The sequence below is a fragment of the Neoarius graeffei genome, chromosome 5, assembly GCF_027579695.1.
Source record: "Neoarius graeffei isolate fNeoGra1 chromosome 5, fNeoGra1.pri, whole genome shotgun sequence".
Taxonomy (NCBI): Eukaryota; Metazoa; Chordata; class Actinopteri; order Siluriformes; family Ariidae; genus Neoarius; species Neoarius graeffei.
Window position 1 is genome coordinate 113,588,127 of NC_083573.1, and position 19,839 is coordinate 113,607,965.

At 44.1% G+C, this 19,839-nt stretch overlaps 2 protein-coding genes across 2 annotated transcripts; one reads left to right on the forward strand and one right to left on the reverse strand.

Annotated features, from left to right (window-relative positions):
- The first annotated feature begins 223 nt into the window (after positions 1 to 223).
- Positions 224 to 12,919, forward strand: LOC132886333 (uncharacterized). The gene is made up of 3 exons (XM_060920877.1): positions 224 to 254; positions 11,554 to 11,703; positions 12,216 to 12,919. Exons 1-3 carry the CDS (start codon positions 224 to 226, stop codon positions 12,917 to 12,919), a joined length of 885 nt encoding a protein of 294 aa, XP_060776860.1.
- A 457-nt stretch (positions 12,920 to 13,376) lies between these two features.
- On the reverse strand, positions 13,377 to 14,273 carry LOC132886334 (uncharacterized). The gene has a single exon (XM_060920878.1). The coding sequence runs from the start codon at positions 14,271 to 14,273 to the stop codon at positions 13,377 to 13,379; it is 897 nt and encodes a 298-aa protein (XP_060776861.1).
- Between the last annotated feature and the right edge of the window lie 5,566 nt (positions 14,274 to 19,839).

Here is a 19,839-nt window from a genome sequence, read left to right on the forward strand (position 1 = left end):
TGGGTTCCCTTTTGAGTCTGGTTCCTCTCGAGGTTTCTTCCTCATGTCGTCTGAGGGAGTTTTTCCTTGCCACTGTCACCACAGGCTTGCTCATTGGGGGTAACTAGGGATAGACTTGGGATAAAATTAGCTCATGTTTAAAGTCACTAAAATTCTCTAAAGCTGGTTTGCGACAATGTCTATTGTCAAAAGCGCTATAAAAATAAACTTGAAACTTGAAAAAATGGAGATGGAGAGGTGTGAGAGTGGAAGAGGTGAGAAATTCCATGACTGAGAAATCAACAAACCAGTTCCACCACCACACCTACCAGACAGGCAAGGGGTGTGAGAGAAGGAGGTGGAGAGGGCTGCAGGTGTTGTGGTGTTGTCAGGTGAAATCCAGGGGGCTCATTTATCAACCGTTCTTACGCACAGTTCTGTGCGTAAAAGGTTCGTACGAACATTTTTGCGCAAAGTGTGGAATTCATGAATGTGTACTTGAACGTAGAATTGTGCCTAAATATACGCACACCTCGGCCCATGCTTACGTACAATACCTAGTGGTAGAATAACGAAACAACAAGTAGTGTTGATTCTAGAGTCGAGCGTGCCCGATGCGCAGGTTACAATACAACTATTTTTGTGTGTTTGTTTGTTTGAGTGTATTCGAAGTATTTTGGTTTCGAACGTGCTGAATCAAATTCAAACACACCAACTACGTGATCTTGTGGGCCGATTTCAGATTACTCACGGTGTAACTAATAATTGACTATTGACTAATTTACTCATGTGTAAATAATTATTTGAATTGATATACGTATAAAAAGCACACACATGATATGCCTATCAGAACGCAACATGGCCCATCTTGCATTGCTAGAAGAGTTGGCAAACCGTGCGTTCCGCAGGGAGCGCGTATTCAGAGAGAGAGTCGATTTATTTGCGGAAAGTTCAGAGTGTCTTTTGAGCAGGTATCGTTTTCCAAAGCATATATTACTTGATTTATGTCATGAATTGGGTCCTATGCTAGAGCGCGAAACAAAGCGCACGAAAGCCATACCTGTCCATATCCAAGTTCTGTCTACCCTAGGATTTTTGGCTACAGGCACGTTTCAACGTGAACTTGGGGATAGAGTGGGTATTTCTCAGCCGTCACTGAGCAGAATTTTGCCAACAGTTTTGGATGCAATAGTTTCAGTTTGGATGCAATAGTTTATTTCTGCCACAGTCCGTGGCTCAGATCCGACGGCATTTACAGAGTGTGCCACCTTCTCCCACACAGTATTCTTTTTTTTACTAGTAACGCCGGCTTCTAAACCACAAAACAATATCTTCTGATTGGCCTCAACCTCCGCGACTAAAACGTCGATCTCCGTCTCAGAGAAATTCCTCTTTTTTGCGCGCTTCTCCATTATTCCACCAAGGACTCAATTACTCATTTGCATGGCTTTTAAAGGGGATGTTAATGCCATATATGGTTAATTGGGGGCGTTTCACAATGCAAATTAGTGTCATCGTGCCTGCGCAAGGTGATTTGGCAGGCGTGGGATTTATCATTGCAGATTACTTACGGGTGTGCATAAAACCAGCCTAGGAACGTTTGATAAATGCCGATATTTTTGTACTTACGAACATTCTAAATTCCACTCGTACGACAGAATTTAGGATGTTTTCTACGCACTGTTGATAAATGAGCCCCCAGGTCTCTGTCAATGCAAGGATGTGGAGGGACAGAAGGGAGGCATGGGCAGAGATGAAGTCAGCCTTCCGTGTGGCAGACTGGTGGTTCCATAGTCCAGCAGTGATCCAGAAGGTGTCAGCAGAGGTAGCTGAAGGGTAGAAGAGGTTGGAGAGACATCGTCCTCACAGGGGGCCATAATGACAGAAGCACCTCTTGTGGGTGAGAGAACAAATAGGAATGGTGTTGAGACACATCATGAACAGGCTATGTGAGATGTAGGAGAGAGGGAGAGATTTTGGGAAGGAGCCACTTGAAACCACACTAAAAGTCCAGCTAATCAGTAAATGAAAAACAGCTGATTGCTCATGCAGTCAAAACTGATGGATGAATCCCATCTAGTAGCAAACCAGATGTAAACACAAGGAGTAGTACATGCCTAACAAGCAGCAGATATTCAAACAGTACAGAGTATTCAACAGGTACAAGCAGCAGATTATTCAACAGGTACAAGCAGCAGAAAAACACACAGTATTCCAATCACAGATAACAACTAGCAAAACACAGAAAACAGCCTGCTCAAGAAGTTATCTGAAGCTCCAGTAGCAAACAACAAATGCACTCAACTGATCTCCAATGGTAAGCTCAATCTAATATGCTCAAACAGCTCCATGAATGCTTCTGGTTTGTCCTGTGGCCCCATCTTGCCCAGCTGGAAAGGGAAGTTGGCCACAGAAATGACCACTGGAATACCTGCTGATTGGACCAGGCTCCAGAACACCTGCCGGTCCTCAGCCTAGGTCTTGAGCAGGGCCTGGAAGTGCTGCCACTGACCCACGGACAGCTCGACGAGGGCTTGATGCTGGCTCTCAAGGTTTCAGACAAGGGTCTGGAGGAGCTCTCTGGCTAGTTTGGGGTCCATGGCTAGGTTGTTCCTTAGTCCCAGGTTTCAGCACCAGTGTAACAACTTTGTGTTTGGGACAAAGAGGAACTAAGAGGCAGGCTTCAGAATAGGTACATTTATTTTCTATTTCTCACTTGTCAGTGACTGCTGATGTGTGCATTGATGATCATAAGTATTAATGTTCATAATTATGAATGCTCATGTGTATTCATGATAATAAGTATTAATGTTCATGTGTGGGCAGCACAGTGGTGTAGTGGTTAGCACTGTTGCCTCACAGCAAGAAGGTCCTGGGTTTGAGCCCAGCGGTCAACGAGGGCCTTTCTGTGTGGAGTTTGCATGTTCTCCCCGTGTCTGCATGGGTTTCCTCTGGGTGCTCTGGTTTCCCCCACAGTCCAAAGACATGTAGGTTAGGCTAATTGGTGGCTCTAAATTGACCATAGGTGTGAATGGTTGTTTGTCTCTATATGTCAGCCCTGCGATGACCTGGTGACTTGTCCAGGGTGTGCCCTGCCTCTCGTCAATAATCAGCTGGGATAGGCTCCAGCTTGCCTGTGACCCTGTACAGGATAAGTGGCTACAGATAATGGATGGATGTTTACATGTATTAATGGTAATAAATATGAATAGTAATAAGTATTAATATTCATAAATCTCGATGTTTACATGTATTAATGGTCATCAGTATTAATGTTCATGAGTATTAATGGTCATAAGTATTTGTAACAAATTTGTGTTTGGGATAAAGAGGAACGGAGAGGCAGGCTTCAGAACAGGTGCATTTATTTTCTATTACCCACTTTTCAGTGACTGCTCACACACACACACACACACACACACACACACACACACACACACGTGTTGGGGAACTCAGCTCTCTGTCTAGTTACTGTCTAGCTGTAAGACACACAGACACATTAATAGACAGCCAGTAATTAGACATAAGTGCAACTCATCACATGTTACCTGCTGGTTCAACCAGACTCCTTGCTGTTCACAGCCAACTCTTGAACACACTCACTGGCACATTATTAATAGTCATAGGTCTTGATGTTCATGTGTATTGATGGTTATGTGTATTCATGATCAGAAGAAGAAGCAGAACAAGAAGAACAACTTTATTTATCACACGTACACTTAAGTACAGTGAAATTCCTTTCTGCATTTAACCCATCTGAAGCAGTTAACACACATATATGCACACACACGAGCAATGAGAACACACACATACCCAGAGCAGTGGGCAGCCATCCTATAGCACCCGGGGAGCAGTTGAGGGTTAGGTACCTTGCTCAAGGGCACTTCAGGAAGTATTAATGATCATAAGTATCAATGGTCAGAAGTAATAATGGTTATATGTATTCAGGTTCATGTGTATTAATGGTCATAATACACATGCACATTCTGTGTGACATAATTCCTATTTTGAGTTGTTTGCTGCAAGTCAAGTCAAGTCAACTTTATCGTCAAATATGCTATACATGCTCGACATACAGCACAGATGAAATTTCAGTCCTCTCTGACCCACGGTGCAAACAGGCAATGCAATAAATAAAAATAAAAATAGAATAATTGAAAAAACAAACAATATAAACGGTATAAACACTCTAGATAGGAACTAGACATAGACTAAACACTCAAATATACACACACACACACACACACACGTAAATTGGTGCAAATAAACAAACAGTCAAGGGCACTTGAGGTATAGCAGGTAAACATGAAATAAGCAGTATAAACAAACTAGCAGCTGTTAAGGTGAGGTAGTGCGGAATAGTGCAAATGAGTGAGGTAAAGTGAGATGTGCGGTCCCTGAGTTCAGTGTGTTAATGAACGATGAGATGTGTGTGTGTGTGTGTGTGTGTGTTGGGGGGGGAACTGTGAGGATGACATGTCAGATGCTGAAGGGGGGGCAGGGGGGTGTGCGGGCAGAATCTGTGGCAGGGGGCAGAGGGGGGAGGAGGGGCAAAACAGGGAGGGAGTTGAGCCTCCTGACCACCTGGTGAAAGAAACTGTTCTTGAGCCTGCTGGTTTTGGCCCGGAGACTCCGCAGTCTCCTCCCCGACGGCAGCAGGCTGAAGAGGCTGTGAGATGGGTGGGTGGGGTCACCTGCAATCCTGATGGCTTTGCAGGTGAGGCAGGAGTTATAAATATCCATTAGAGAAGGGAGAGAGACACCAATGATCCTCTCAGCTGCTCTCACGATGCGCTGCAGAGACTTGCAGCAGGACACGGTGCAGGCGCCGTACCACATGGTGACACAGCTGGTCAGGATGTTCTCGATGGTGCCTCTGTAGAAAGTGTGCATGATGGGGGCTGGGGCTCTTGCTCTCTTCAGTTTGCGGAGGAAGTACAGACGCTGTTGGGCTTTTTTTGGCCAGTGATGCAGTGTTGTTGCTCCAGGACAGGTCTTCAGAGATGTGTACACCCAGAAACTTGGTGCTGCTCACCCTCTCCACTGCAGCACTGTCGATAGATAGTGGAGCATGCTAGGTGTGCTCTCTCCTGAAGTCCACAACAATCTCCTTCATCTTCTCCACGTTCAGACGGAGATTGTTGTCTTTGCACCACATGGCCAAGCAGCTCACCTCACTCCTGTAGATTGTATCATCGCCATTGTTGATGAGACCCACCACAGTCGTGTCATCCGCAAACTTGATGAAGAGATTAGAGTTGGATATTGGTGTGCAGTCGTGGGTCAGCAGAGTGAAGAGGAGGGGGCTTAGCACACATCCTTGGGGGCCCCCATGTCCAATGTGATGTTGCTAGAGGAGTTGCTGCCAACCCGTACAGTCTGTGGTCTCCCCGTCAGGAAGTCCAGCAGCCAGTTGCACAGGGAGGTGTTGAGTCCCAGCTGGTCCAGTTTATGTATGAGCTGCTGAGGAATGATTGTGTTGAATGCTGAACTAAAGTCTATGAACAGCATTCTGACATGCGAGTCTTTTGTCTCCAGGTGGGTGAGGGCTGAGTGGAGGGCAGTGGAGATGACGTCAACGGTCAAACAGTTGGACTGATATGCAAACTGGAAAGGATCCAGGGCAGGGGGGAGGGCAGACTTGATATGCTGCATGACTAGCCGCTCGAAGCACTTCATGAGGATGGGAGTGAGTGCGACAGGGTGGTAGTCATTGAAGCAGGAGGGAGACGGCTTCTTCGGGGCCAGGATGATGGTGGTGGTTTTGAGGCACATGGGGACAACAGCCTGGCTCAACGAGATGTTGAAGATGTCTGTAAAGACATCTGTGAGCTCCTCGGCACAGTCTCTCAGGACACAACCAGGAATGTTATCAGGACCCGGGGCTTTTCATGCATTTGTAGTCCTGAGAGCTCTCCTCATGCTGTCTGGGGACAGCGTCAACACCTGGTCACCGGGAGGTGGTGGGGTCTTCTCTGCCGTGGTGCTGTTGTCTGCCTCAAAGCGAGCGAAGAAGTCATTCAACTGATTCAGCAGAGATGTGGAGTTGTCACAAGTCTGCGGCGAGGGCTTGTAGTCTGTGGTGGTCTGAATCCCCCACCACAGGTTCCTTGTGTCTCTGCTGTCATTGAAATGGTCAGCAATGTACCTGGAATACTGTCTCCTGGCCACCCTGATGCCTCATGACAGATTGGCCCTAGCTGTCCTCAGGCCCACCTCATCCCCAGCTCTGAAGGCAGCGTTCCGAGCCCACAGGAGCCTGTGGACTTTCCCTGTCAGCCATGGCTTCTGATTGGCCCGAATGAAGATTGTTCTGGTGACCGTAACGTCGTCCATGCACTTCCTCATGTATGCAGTAACAGTCTCTGTGTACTCCTGGAGATCTGTGATGTTGCATTAGGTGGCCGCCTGTCTGAACATGCTCCAGTCAGTGGTGGAAAAACAGTCCTGGAGTGCCTCTGAGGACCCCTCTGGCCACACACGTATCTGTTTTGTAGCTGGTTTGGTGACTTTAACCAGCGGCCTGTATGCTGGCATTAGCATAACAGTGGAGTGATCTGAGGCCCCAAGGTGGGGTAGGGGTAGGGCTTTGTAGGCGTCTTTATGCATGGTGTAAACATTGTCCAGAGTATTGTTTCCATGTGTGGGAACGTTGATATGACCATAGAGTTTTGGAAACACGCTCTTGGGGTTTGCATGGTTGAAATCCCCAGCCAAGATGAGGAAAGCATCTGGGTGGGCTGTCTGCTGCTCACTGATGTGCTGATAGAGTGCATTCAGTGCTTCACTCCTGTTATTATTGGAGCCGGGAGGGATGTATATTGCTATCAGCAATATGGCTGTAAATTCCCTCGGCATGTAGAATGGCCGGCACTTAATAATCATAAACTCCACCAGTGGTGAGCAGTGTTTGCAGACCACTACAGCATCACGGCACCAGGCATCACTGATATAAACACAGAGTCCTCCGCCGCGAGTCTTCCCCCCCTCGACTAGCGCTCTGTCTGACCGGTAGCATGTTAGCTGGGCTAGCTGAATGGCACAGTCTGGGACACTGTCTTTAAGCCATGTTTCCACAAACACAAGGACACAGCACTCACTCACAGACTTAAAAGATGAGTGGAGCAGACGGACATAATCCAGCTTGTTGTCCAGCAAGCGTACGTTGGCCAGAGTGATGGTAGGGATAGCCGGCCAGTGAGGGCTAGCTGCTAGCCTAGCTCGGATACCTCCGCGCTTGCCTCTCTTCTGCTTCCGCATGTTCCGCCTGTGGCTCTTCCACTGCGGGCTGGATGCAGGAGTGGGGGTCGGTGATTGTGCAGGCCTCCGGAGCAAACCGTAGCCGCATAGCACTTCCGTGTCCGCTGGATTTATATCCGTGAATATAGTTCTGCGGATGTAGAGCAGAAACTCACGGGAGTATGTGCGCCTTGAGACTGATGGATGCAACAAAGACGAACAGATACACGCTGTTTTGAAACAAAAAAAACCACGAAAACACCGTTCTGTCGGGACAGAAAGGAGCCGCTGTGTGTGTGCGTGCCGCCATCTTTTTTCCGTGAGTGTTGGCATTTAATCACCAATCTTTTTCATTTTTGTTTGTACTTTTGCTTTGCCTTTTTCTGCATTTAAATTTTTTTGGAGAACACCAAAGACCAGAAGTTTTTTCTTTCTTGAGCAAAGACCACAATCAGTGGTCTTCCACATCGGATCTACTTTAATATCAACAGATCTTTGATGAAGGTATGTAAATCAATTTATCATGGCACACATTCAGCTTGTTTGGTGTGCTGAGTGCAGGACACTTAGTCATTCTTCATCCGTCATTAGTGATAGCTTTATGTGTAATAAGTCTAGATTAACTAGCTCTCTGACAGGGAAGATTACAGCTTTAGAGGTGTACATCCAGACTCTAGAGAGGGTTAGTGAGAAAGAGAGCAGTGTAGTTTCTGCAGGAGAAAGTCTGGATGCCCTAGGTGAAGTTAACAATCCCCAAACTCTGGCGTTAGAGCCCTCACAGCAGGGTGAATGGGTGATGACTCAGCAACATAATTGCAGAGCCAAAGCTACTGTTGAGGCTCACCCATGGGAGGACCACTCCTCTCTGCTTCACATGTCTAACAGGTTAGTTCTCCTCAGTGATGAACTCACTGATAAACCTGAAAGATCTCTGGTTATAGGAGACTAAATCATATGGCATGTGAAATTAGCTAGGCCTTTAGGTGCACCAGCAGCTTTAGTTAGGTGTATACTGGGAACCAGGGCACCAGCCATAGCAAGTAATTTTAGTGTCCGAGGCAAGCAGGTTTTCAAATATAGTTATCCATGTAGGAGCTAACGATATATGCCTTTGTCAGTCTGAGGTTAATAAGTGTAACTTTGTAGGGGTGTTTAAATTAGCGAAAGCAATGTCTGATGCTGTAGTATGCTCTGGCCCCATCCCAGTGTGGTGTGCCAATGTAGCTTACAGCAGGTTATGGTCACTGAACTGCTGGTTGTCCAGTTAGTGCTCTGAAGACAATGTGGGCTTTATAGAAAATTGGAGTAGTTTTGAGGTTAAGGCTGGCCTGTTAGAGCGGGATGGTATCCATCCCACTTGGGATGGTGCTGCTCTCATTTCTTGCAGCATAGCTCATAGTCTCAAAACAGGCCTCATTAACTTCTGACAATCCACAGCCCAGGCCAGGGAGCAGACGAACAGGCTAAACCTACTGTCTGCTAGCTGCACAGAGTCATCACTCAGTTTCCACTATATTGAGACTGTGTCTGTTCCCCAAGCTATACAAAAAAGCTCGGGGGGGAGAAAAATCTATATAAAAAAGTTTTGGGGTGGCATGGTGGTGTAGTAGTTAGCACTGTCACCTCACTGGGTTCAAGCCCAGTGGCCAAGGGGGGCCTTTCTGTGTGGAGTTTGCATGTTCTCCCCGTGTCTGTGTGGGCTTCCTCCGGGTGCTCCGGTTTCCCCCACAGTTCAAAGACATGCGGTTAGGTTAACATGGCCTTGGGCTGAAGTGCCCTTGATCAAGGCCTAACCCCCAACTGCTCCCCAGGTGCTGTGGTATGGCTGCCCACTGCTCTGGGTGAGTGTGCGTGTGTTCACTGCTTCAGATAAGTTGAATGCAGAGGATAAATTTCACTGTGTACTTGAGTGTGCATGTGACAAATAAAGGCTTCTTAATCTTCTTAAAAGTAGAAATACTCAGAGAGTTTGTTCAAGTAATCTAATTAATATAAAATTAGATCATACTGACTGTATCACCACTGCTAGTACCTTTGATTTCTTTCTGAATTTGCAGCTTTCCTTTCAAACCTGGTTATTTCCTTAGACAAAGCTTTAGTTTTTGGAGACTTTAATATTCATTTCGATAACTGTTACGACCCAGACTTGCATGGGCCGCAAGCATGAACGGAGTCATTTGTATCAGAAAAAAAAGATATGTCTAAGGAATACAGGCTTCTGGTAGTGATGAATGTAATGAATGAGTGGAAAGCCAGCAGGGATCAGAGTGAGAGTCAGAAAATGATGGTGGTGTAGCAAGGGAATGTATAAAAGACACAATGAGTATCTGCATGTCATGGAGGAAAGAGAGTGTGAGGCTCTAAGTGTAAGGGCGGAGCCAAATGTCTTAGGGGCAAGAGCGCCTGGGGAGTAGTGAGGGGTCAGGTACCTTGCTCAAGGGCACCTCAGCCCAAGGCCACCCTACGTCAACCTAACTGCATGTCTTTGGATTGTAGGGGAAACCAGAGCACCCAGACACAGGAAGAACATGCAAACTCCACACAGAAAGGCCCTCACTGGCTGCTGGGTTTGAACCCAGAACCTTCTTGCTGTGAGGCAACCGTGCTAACCACTTACACCACCATGCCACCCATAGTTGATAACTCCCAAAGTTATCAATTTTCATTGGATCACTGTCGGCCCCACATAACTTGATCAGGGAACTGAATGCTTAGAATCACTGTTCTGCTATACTTTAGATAATGTAGTGCTACTTAAAAGAAAAATTATTCAACAGAAAAAATTAGCACCCTAGTATAACAATTACACTCGCACTTTAAAACAGACCACTTGAAAATTGGAACATAAATGGTGTCAAACAAAATTGGTAGTATTCAAAATAGCATGGAAGGAGAGCTTCCTGAAGTATAGAAAAGCTCTTAGTGCTGCTAGATCAATGTACTCTCCACCCTAATAGAGGATAACAAACATAGTCCTAGATTCCTATTTAATACTGCAGCAAAATTAACCAGGAAAAAGACCACTATAGACACATGCACACCTGCAGTATGTAGCACCAACAACTTCATGAATTTTTTTCAATGACAAAATTGAAAATATCAAAAAAATAAAAAAATAAAATCAAACTAAAAATTTAAGGCCAGACAACTTAAGTAACCTTGTAGTTAACAATATAACTGTTTCAGATCAGCCATTAGAATGTTTTATTCCCCTTAGAGAAATCAAACTGATTTCATTAATCTCCACATCAAAATCTTCAACTTGGTTACTAGGTCCCTTACCTACATGGCTCTTCAAACAGATAATACCAGAAGCAATTGAACTTCTTCTAAAAATAATAAATTCTTCCCTTAGAATTGGCTATGTACCCAAGTCCTTTAAACTAGCAGTTATCAGACCCCTGATCAAAAACCTGACCTCGACCCCTGTCAGCTATCCAATTATAGACTAATATCAAACCTCCCCTTTATCTCCAAGATCCAAGAAAAAGCTGTCACACAGCAGTTATACTCATATTTACATCGGAGTAACATCCATGAAATGTATCAGTCAGGATTTAGACCTCATCATAGCACTGAGACAGCACTGGTTAAAGTAGTAAACGACCTGCTGTTGGCATTTGATCAGGGCTGTGTCTCGCTGCTTGTGTTGCTTGACCTTAGTGCAGCATTTGATACCATTTTGTATTGATTATAAAATACTAATATTGACCTTTAAAGCACTGAATGGCTTTGCACCACAGTACCTGAGTGAACTTCTGGTCCTTTATGACCCGCCATGTCGACTTAGATCAAAAGACGCAGGCTATCTGCTGGTATCTCATATAGTGAAGGCTACATCAGGAGGCAGAGCCTTTTCTTACAAAACCCCACAGTTATGGAACAGCCTTCCAACTAGTGATTGGGACTCATGCTGCGTTCATGTGCTATGGGAATTATGGTAAATACCAAACGCCGACATGGAAAACACACATGAACGCCCCCTCTTGTGGTATTTTCCACTGGGCAACTCGTAGAAAATTTTGATACACGAGTTGCCGAGATGAGATGAACTTTAACCTTTTCAACATGGCGGCGAGCGGTACAAGACATTTGAATGGTAAGCATTGTACGCTATTAAAGTTTTTTTTACTAGTGCTAGTGGGTAGTTTTTGGTGTCTATGCAATGTTGCGTCATTAACAAGTGTAATATAATACGTTAGAAATCCGTTTCCTTTAAAAATGTGTTATGGTTTGTTTTTACCTATCCAGAGCAGACGCTATTGCTAACGATTGCTCCGCGTCCTTGTATGAACTGTTATGGAATTTACTCAAGTGAAAGTTTTTTGTCTGTAGTTTACGCCAGCGACGACATGCTGTTCTGGGACGAGGGGATGACCCAACCAGTGTCGCAAACCCTCTACCAACGGGAAGGGGAACACACATTGTATGTGGATGCTGACTTCACCACTGCTCTGCAGATTGTACCCCGCAGGTCTACAACAGGTGATTGCCTGTTCTCACAACTGTACAAGGATACAAGGAGTTTTATTTGTCACATGCATAGAATTACAAAGTAAAACATGCAGTGAAATTATAACATGCAGAGAAATAAGAGTTGCAGCAGCCACACAACATTAAAGTATCCTCTATCAAGCCATCCCAGTTCCATCACCATCTACGTGTACCTAACAACCAATATTATAATGCAGCCATATATTTCAAAGCCCACATCATGCACTCAATTCCTTGGAATTACATTTTCTTGTTTGGGTCATTGACGTTTTTGTAGTAGCAGAAGTCAGGATAGTGCAACCACAGCTAATGCCACTATTGTATAGATTACATGATTATTTTGTTTTTACTGCAATGGCTAAGAAGCACATTCATTGCTTGTACATTAATTACCAATTATTAATGAACTTATGGGCATTAGCTGTGGTTGTACTGCCTGACGTCTGCTACTAAAAAAATGTCATTTACCCGTTTATGATCTCTGTCTGTCTGTCCTATTCTAGAGAACATTGCTGCAGAGCTGCCTGTGAACCAGGTGTTCTCCAGAGAGCACACCCTGTACCTCATAGATGTAATGAGGGAACACCTCCTAAAGGATGAAGCCGAACTGCCTGGCAATCTAACTGAGCTGAACAAAAGAATCAAGATGGCAAGGGGGAAGAAGCGGTCCTTCTGGCAGGAAGTTTCGGAGAAGCTCAAAAACCAGTTCCAAATGCAGTTCGATGTCGACAGGGTAGCTAGGAAGTGGACCACCCTTGAAGATGGCTACAAAAAGGCTGTAGATAACAACACATCCACAGGGAAAGGCCCAACTAAATTCCAGTTTTACAAAGAAATGGGGGAACTCCTGGGGGGACAACATGACATTGATTTCCCTGTTGTTGGCACATCGAAGGGCATCACTGTTAGGCGGCCTGAAGCCATCAAGCCAATGAAGCAACCCTTGATGCAGCACGACTCATCTAATGAGGAAGGCGAGTTGTCTTCTCCCACAGCCCAGTCCTCCGATTCTGAGGGGACTTCAACCTCACGCCCACCTTTTGCACAGAAAAGGAAGCGTGGGGAGGAGACTGTCACACGGGTCATCACCTGCTTTAAGGAATGTGAGGAGGCAGCACAGCGTCGTCATGAAGAAATGATGGAGCAAATCAAAACCACCAATGCTTTATTCAAGCAGATGCTGCAGAATGTACGTGAGCAACAATAACTTTTTTGGGGTGTGTGCTTTTTTTTGTAATGTTTTTTGAAATTAGTTTACTTCAGAGTTCATTTCAAGTGTCTTTTAGAATGTAAAAGTCTTTTACAAATAACTTAATAGATTCATAAGAAGGAAAAATGAGAAAAAAAGAAAGGTGTGGTGTGTATATATATATATATATATATATATATATATATTCACAAATAGTATGTGACAAGTGTTGCATTGTTGTGGAAAAGAGTTTTAATAAACAATAAGGAAACACACCACTGTCCAATTTCTTTTCCATCTTTATCATTTAAACGTAATGTCTTTAACTTAAGCCTATTAACTTTGTCACTTTAGGAATTGCTTTAACTTTGATAAACATTGCTTTAAGTAAACATGTCAGGGGATGAAATGGAAGGCCTGTGATTATAAATGAGTATGGCTTGTAAAATATTCACATTCAACTACTGTAGCAGACTTATTCATTGTCATCCCCTTCTCGAGGGCACCCGTGGGGATGCTCATCACATGTAATTTCAGACTCTCCAATGCAGAAATTGTGAAGTGCACAAGCTGCTACAATTATTTTCACGATCACATCCACGCGACAATTTTGTATGTCACGGAGGCGTCTCCACTTGCACTTCAAGCGGCCAAATGCCTGTTCCACTACTACCCTCCCTCTGCAAATCATTCCATTTCGGCGCAGGTCACCCTCTCCCAATGCCCCATTATCTCTTTTTGGAGTGACAATGAAGGGGAAGGCATTGCAAAGGTATGCACCATCCCCCAGTAATTTGTAGTCTCCTAACTTCTGTACATGATCTGCGAAGAATGGGGATAGCCTCAGCATGCGTGCATCATGTACTCTTCCAGGTGGCCCAGCAAAAATATCTATGAACCTCCCCTGGTCGTCAACAATGCCCTGCAACAGCACAGAATAGTAGGCCTTCCTGTTTAAATAATCCCCCCCCCTAACAGGTGGTCGCTGGATTCTAATATGACATCCATCAATTGCTCCCACTATCCCATCTATTCCACACAGCCTTTTGAATAAGGCTGCTTGGACTGCCTTCTGGCAGTCATTTGGCCAGACAATGTGGTGTTCTGCAATGGCACAGATTCGGTCAAGCATTTTCATTATGACATTATGGGCTGCTCCCTGACTCACATCAAATTTATCTGCCAGCTCACGAAAACAGTTTTGGTTTGCCAGATACCAGAGCACCATCACCACTTTTTTCTGCACAGGGATTCTGGCTGGACCTCCTGTTGAGTTGTCATCTGTCAAGCCATGCTGCCTCAGTTGATCACAGAGTAGGTGAAATTGCTCTCTGGTAACCCTCAGGTGGCTCTTGAAAGTTCTGTCCTGCATGTCAAGGAGAGTACTCCAGGCGGTTCCAGTTTTTAAAACCCCAGGATTGTCTAGGTCTTCCAGGCAGTGAAGGATGGTGAGTCTTTAGATTAGAAAGTAAATTCACGTTAAATATCATCTTTCTACCTCTTTGGACTATTTTTTAAAATTATATTCACTTCTAATATATGTGTATGTCATCTGGGCGTTTTATCACAACACAGTATGTGATTGTTACAGTATAAACAAAGTATCAAATCACGCACTTCCTGATCATGTCATGTCTCGTGGGTTTATCAAAACATATGCAGTCTCGCCAATGCCAGAGCCGGAGATATACGATACTCGACAGAAGGCTTTGGCCAATGCTTTGCTAGTCATGGGACATACGGAAGGACTTGGGAACTTTACTGCCATCAAATTTCCAAAGTTGGAGTACAAATGCACGTCAGGTGAGACATATTCAGAATGGCTGTAAAAATTAGCACTGACTGACTGATCCGGGTGTTTTTCTCAAAAAAAAAAAAATTCACTTGGAAGCAACTGGACTTCTTGTTGGGGCGTGAAAACACATTGTGTTCCTCAATTTGAACTGGGATGTAACAAAAGACACTATTATCTCCGTTTCTAGTAAAAAAAAAAAAAAAAACGGTCATTTTGAAATAAATTTAACCCTTGCTTAGCTTGACCTAGCTTATGAACCAAGAAAGAAGTGGTTTTCACCTACGGAAAGCTGACTCTCACCTTTTAAACGAGTCATGTTATGTATATTATATTATTATAATATGTATATATTTATACATATTATAGCCTAATATAAAATATTCTGTGGCTGTCCAAAGAAAACTGCGTGGCATTCAATGTGTTAAGAAAATCTCCTTGTCATGATCAGGAAATATTCAGCATGTATTCACCTTTTGACTTTTGCTAACTCATATTCCTGCTGCAGCTGATGAATAAGGCAATCTATAATTGTTTTAGCCAAATAACAGGCCTTCTGAATCTGGTCCACCATCTTTAATTTGTCAACCACAACAAAAGCATGTGAACACAACACACTGGTAAATACCACTTCCCAACTGGAAAATATCATCTTCCCAGAGCACATGAATGCAGGGTCAGACACAGTCTCAGTATTTAAGTCTTTTTTTTTTCTTTAAAGATATTTTTTGGGCTTTTTTCACCTTTATTGGATAGGACAGTGTAGAGACAGGGCAGGAAATGAGTGGGAGAGAGAGACAGGGAGGGATCGGGAAATGACCTCGGGTTGGAATCGAACCCGGGTCCCCGGATTTATGGTATGGCGCCTTAGCCACCTGAGCCACGATGCCCCCCAGTATTTAAGTCTTGGCTGAAAATATATCTGTTTAGTCAAGCCTTTTGTTAATAGTTTTTATTAAGCAAAGGAGTAGATCTGGAGGGTCCTTGGGTATAGAGTATTCTGGTAAACTGGGATGTATGGATGCTGTCACCCCCACACTCTAACCCACTCACTCATGTTTGTTGATGGTGTAGTGGCTGGTTGCTTTATGTCCCAGGGCTCCCTCCTATCTACAGTGTGTTACCTTCTAGCTCTCCCATTTTAGTTATGCTGTCATAGTTAGTCTTGCCGGGGTCCCTGCTTACACTCAGTGCAAAATGTATACTTTTCTTATTCTTTAGGTGACATTGGGCATACCTACTGTAACAACCTGTGCCCCCCCCCCAGTATCTTCCCTCTGTCTGTTCCTATCTGTTGAGTTACATGTCGATCCTGAGACATGAGTGGTGCTGACCTCTTCTGCTCTCCTTGCCTGCCTGATCCATCCTGATGCCTACATCTAGCTGGAATCTCATCACATTGCTCCTGTGGAGGATGGCCCCATATAAACAGTCAAAAGTTGCACTTAGAAGATGGCTTTGGACATTTACAGTAATACATTTATGGTTGAGGACTACAGTTGACTTGCTACCTTTAGGACTGCAGTTGTCATGAACAGTTTTGCACAAAAACTTTCCATCAATGAATACTTGGATGGAAAACTTCAACAAAACAGACTTCATGTTAAAATTATAATGATTTTTCTCATTACAGAGTTATACTTCTATAACTACATAGAATGCAGTTATAGAAGTGAGTTATTTATAATCACACTATCTTTTATCATCCAAATGAGGATGATTTCCCTTTTGAGTCTAGTTCCACTCAAGATTTCTTCCTCATGTCATCTGAGGGAGTTTTTCATTGCCACCATCAGCACAGGCCTGCTCATCGGGGATAAATTAGGGGTAAAATTAGCTCATGTTTAAAGTCTTTAATTTTCTGCCAAGCTGCTTTGCAACAATGTCTCTTGTTAAAAGTGCAATATAGATAAACTTGACTTGATGTTGGCAGAGACAGAGCCCCTCCTTTATTGCTTGGCTCCCAATATGCACAACATGGTTAACCGGGGATCTGGACAACTTGGCAAGACAAACTTCAACTGTTATGGGTCCATGGACCAACAAGATTCCCCAGGAGTGATACTCCCAGCATTGCTGGCAGGAGAGGGCAACATTCTTCAAGGTGCAGTGGGGCAGAGTGAGCTTCGAGGCAAAGCTGGGGGCAGGGGCATGGCCTTTGTAGTGGAGTGCAAAAATGGAGCAACAGAAACAGTGAAGCTCAAGGGGGGAATTAAGTTAAGGCAGAGCCCAAGGGGGGAGTGATGTCCTCCACAAGGCTAGAGGGGTAAATTACATTCTCCACAGAGTCAGAGAGGGAAGTGACTTGATTGTGAGGGAGTGACACTCTCACTGAAGCATGATGGGGGAATAATGTTGACTGCATAGCAAGAGAGGGGTGCCACATACACAGTGAAGCAAGGGGGAGGAGTGACATCCTCAGTGGAGCATGGAGGTGGAGCGATGTCATCAGCCAAGCGGGGAGATGGAGCAATTTCCAAGGCAGAACAAGGAGGCAGTAGGATGTCTTCAGAGAAGTAGAGAGGCAGAGCTATGTCCAAAGTTGAGCCATGTGGAGTAGTTGACCTCCAATGCTGAGCAGTGAGATGGATAACATGACAAGGCCGTGCACTGTAATGACATTCTCTGTGGGGCAGAGAGGATGGGAAATGACTCTAGTCGGGTCCGAATCCCCCCTAAGAAGTTTTCTCCTGGGGAGCCATGCCATGAATTGGCCAAGCATGGCACTGATCTGATCTAGCGTTTGATGGCACAAAATATTCTGTCAGGTAAATGTGCTGGAGGTAGATGTAAATGCAGATTGAAGAATTTATTAATAAACACAGGCAAACAAGTCCAAAATGGGAATCAAATATAAAGTTTAAAAAAAACAGGCAAGGGCCAGTCGATGAGCAAACAACCTAGGCAAATTCCAAAAATACACAAAAAAACAGAAACCAAGACAAGCTCAAAAACCAGGATAACAAAATATGACCAAAAGGCTTGGTATAGTTCAGCACACATGCACCAAGTAAATACATCACAATCAACTGGTGTGGATTGAGTCCTTAAATATTGTAATTAAAGTGTGATTGATCAGTAAGCCAGTGCACATGAACATGACAGTCTCTGTGATTGTTGGGTGTTGTCCATGGTGGCCATTTTTGTAGGCCGTGGTATGTTCTGAGAAGTGTAGTCTGAAAGTGTAGTTCGACTGCAATTTTGGTGCTGACATAACAGTTTCATATTAGCCTCCATGTAGACAGCTCAAGGTTGGATTGGTTTTGAATCAAGAGTTGAATAACTGCTAGTTTAAACAATTTAGGCACATAGTAAGTGCTGTTGGAAGAATTGATTTTCTCTCTCTCTCTCTCTCTCTCTCTCTGTTGCACTACATGTTACTACTGCAGCCTTATGAGATGCCAGTGCTTCTGACCTGCTTGATCCATTTGGATGCTTTAGTTCTGCTTGGAACCTCCTTCATTAGAGAATCACTCACTTCTCCTGAGGATGGCCCCACATGGCTAGCTTTAAATTTGCAGTGAGTTTGCTGTGGATGGTACCAGACAGTGCAAATGCCTCATTATTGTAATGACTCAAAATTGCACTATCCAGTGTCACTCAGAAGAGAATGAGTTCCTTTTGAGTAGTCCTTGTTAATGTGACCTCTAACTTGCTCATTAATGACAAATTTAAATCTAGATTTCTGTAAACCCATGTCATGACCATGTCCATTGTTAAAAGTTTTATATCAAGATATTTATTTTATTATTTTAATAGATGTTTGATTGCTTCTGAAAGGATTTTTTGAGGAAATGTGTAAGTAAGGGATCTAGTACACAAGTTGATTTTGAAGAGGAAATTATTTAAGTGTGTTGGATAGTGTCAGGGTGCAGGCACTTACAGAAGCAGTTGCTGGGGAGAGTAGGTGCATCACAAACTGGCAGCCAAAACCAAATCATGAGACAGTGAGGCAGTGTTGGGGCCAGGCAGTAGGTCAGTCAATATGCAGATAGCATGTCAAAAGGAATGCTAAGTTCAGAGTCTGAAGTATAAACAGAAAACAGGGTCAAAGTCACTAAAATCAGGACCAAGGAACAACAGCTTGGTATGATCAGGTACACATACACAGAACGACACTTTGCACTGGTTGTTTGTGACAGCAGTCTTTAAGTAGTCCTGGCCAATGAGGTGTAATGAGGAACAGCTGCAGCGATGGTTAGAACTCAGGAGAAGGAGGGTGCTGTGGTGCTTGGAAGTTGTAGTCTGTGGCAGCTGTGTTTGGAGGCCATCACAAACTCTGACTGTTGACGCTATCAGTTACTGACCCCCCTGAGGTGCTCACTCTGGGAGCACCTTCATTTCGAGGATGTCCTCTTTTTCTTGGTTTCTCAGGATGTCTGGCATGTGATTCCTGGGTTAGGAGCAGATCAAAGATGTCTTTAGCAGGTACCTGGCTGCATTCCTCTGGACCATACCCCTTCCACTGGATATTCCAGGTTGCTGTGCCCACAACAGGAATTGAGAATTGTATGTACCTGGTATACCAGCTGTCATTCCAGTTCTAGAGGCAAGGGATGTTCTGTAGAGGGTGTATTAGTGGTGAGGGGTCCCAGAATGGGAGGCTTAAGACATGACATGTGGAATGTGGGTGACAGGTGGCAGTGTTGTGGGAGTTTCAGTCTATATGATACCTCATTGATTCGGCAGAGGATCTTGAAGGGGCCAATGTACCTAGCATTAAGTTATCAACATGCATTAAGGTCCCTTAGGTCCTTGGTGGAAACCCAGACTTTGTCTCCCGCCTCATACAACCCCGATTCCAGAAAATTGGGACAAAGTACCAATTGTAAATAAAAACGGAATGCAATGATGTGGAAGTTTCAAAATTCCATATTTTATTCAGAATAGAACATAGATGACATATCAAATGTTTAAACTGAGAAAATGTATAATTTAAAGAGAAAAATTAGGTGATTTTAAATTTCATGACAACAACACATCTCAAAAAAGTTGGGACAAGGCCATGTTTCCCACTGTGAGACATCCCCTTTTCTCTTTACAACAGTCTGTAAACGTCTGGGGACTGAGGAAACAAGTTGCTCAAGTTTAGGGATAGGAATGTTAACCCATTCTTGTCTAATGTAGGATTCTAGTTGCTCAACTG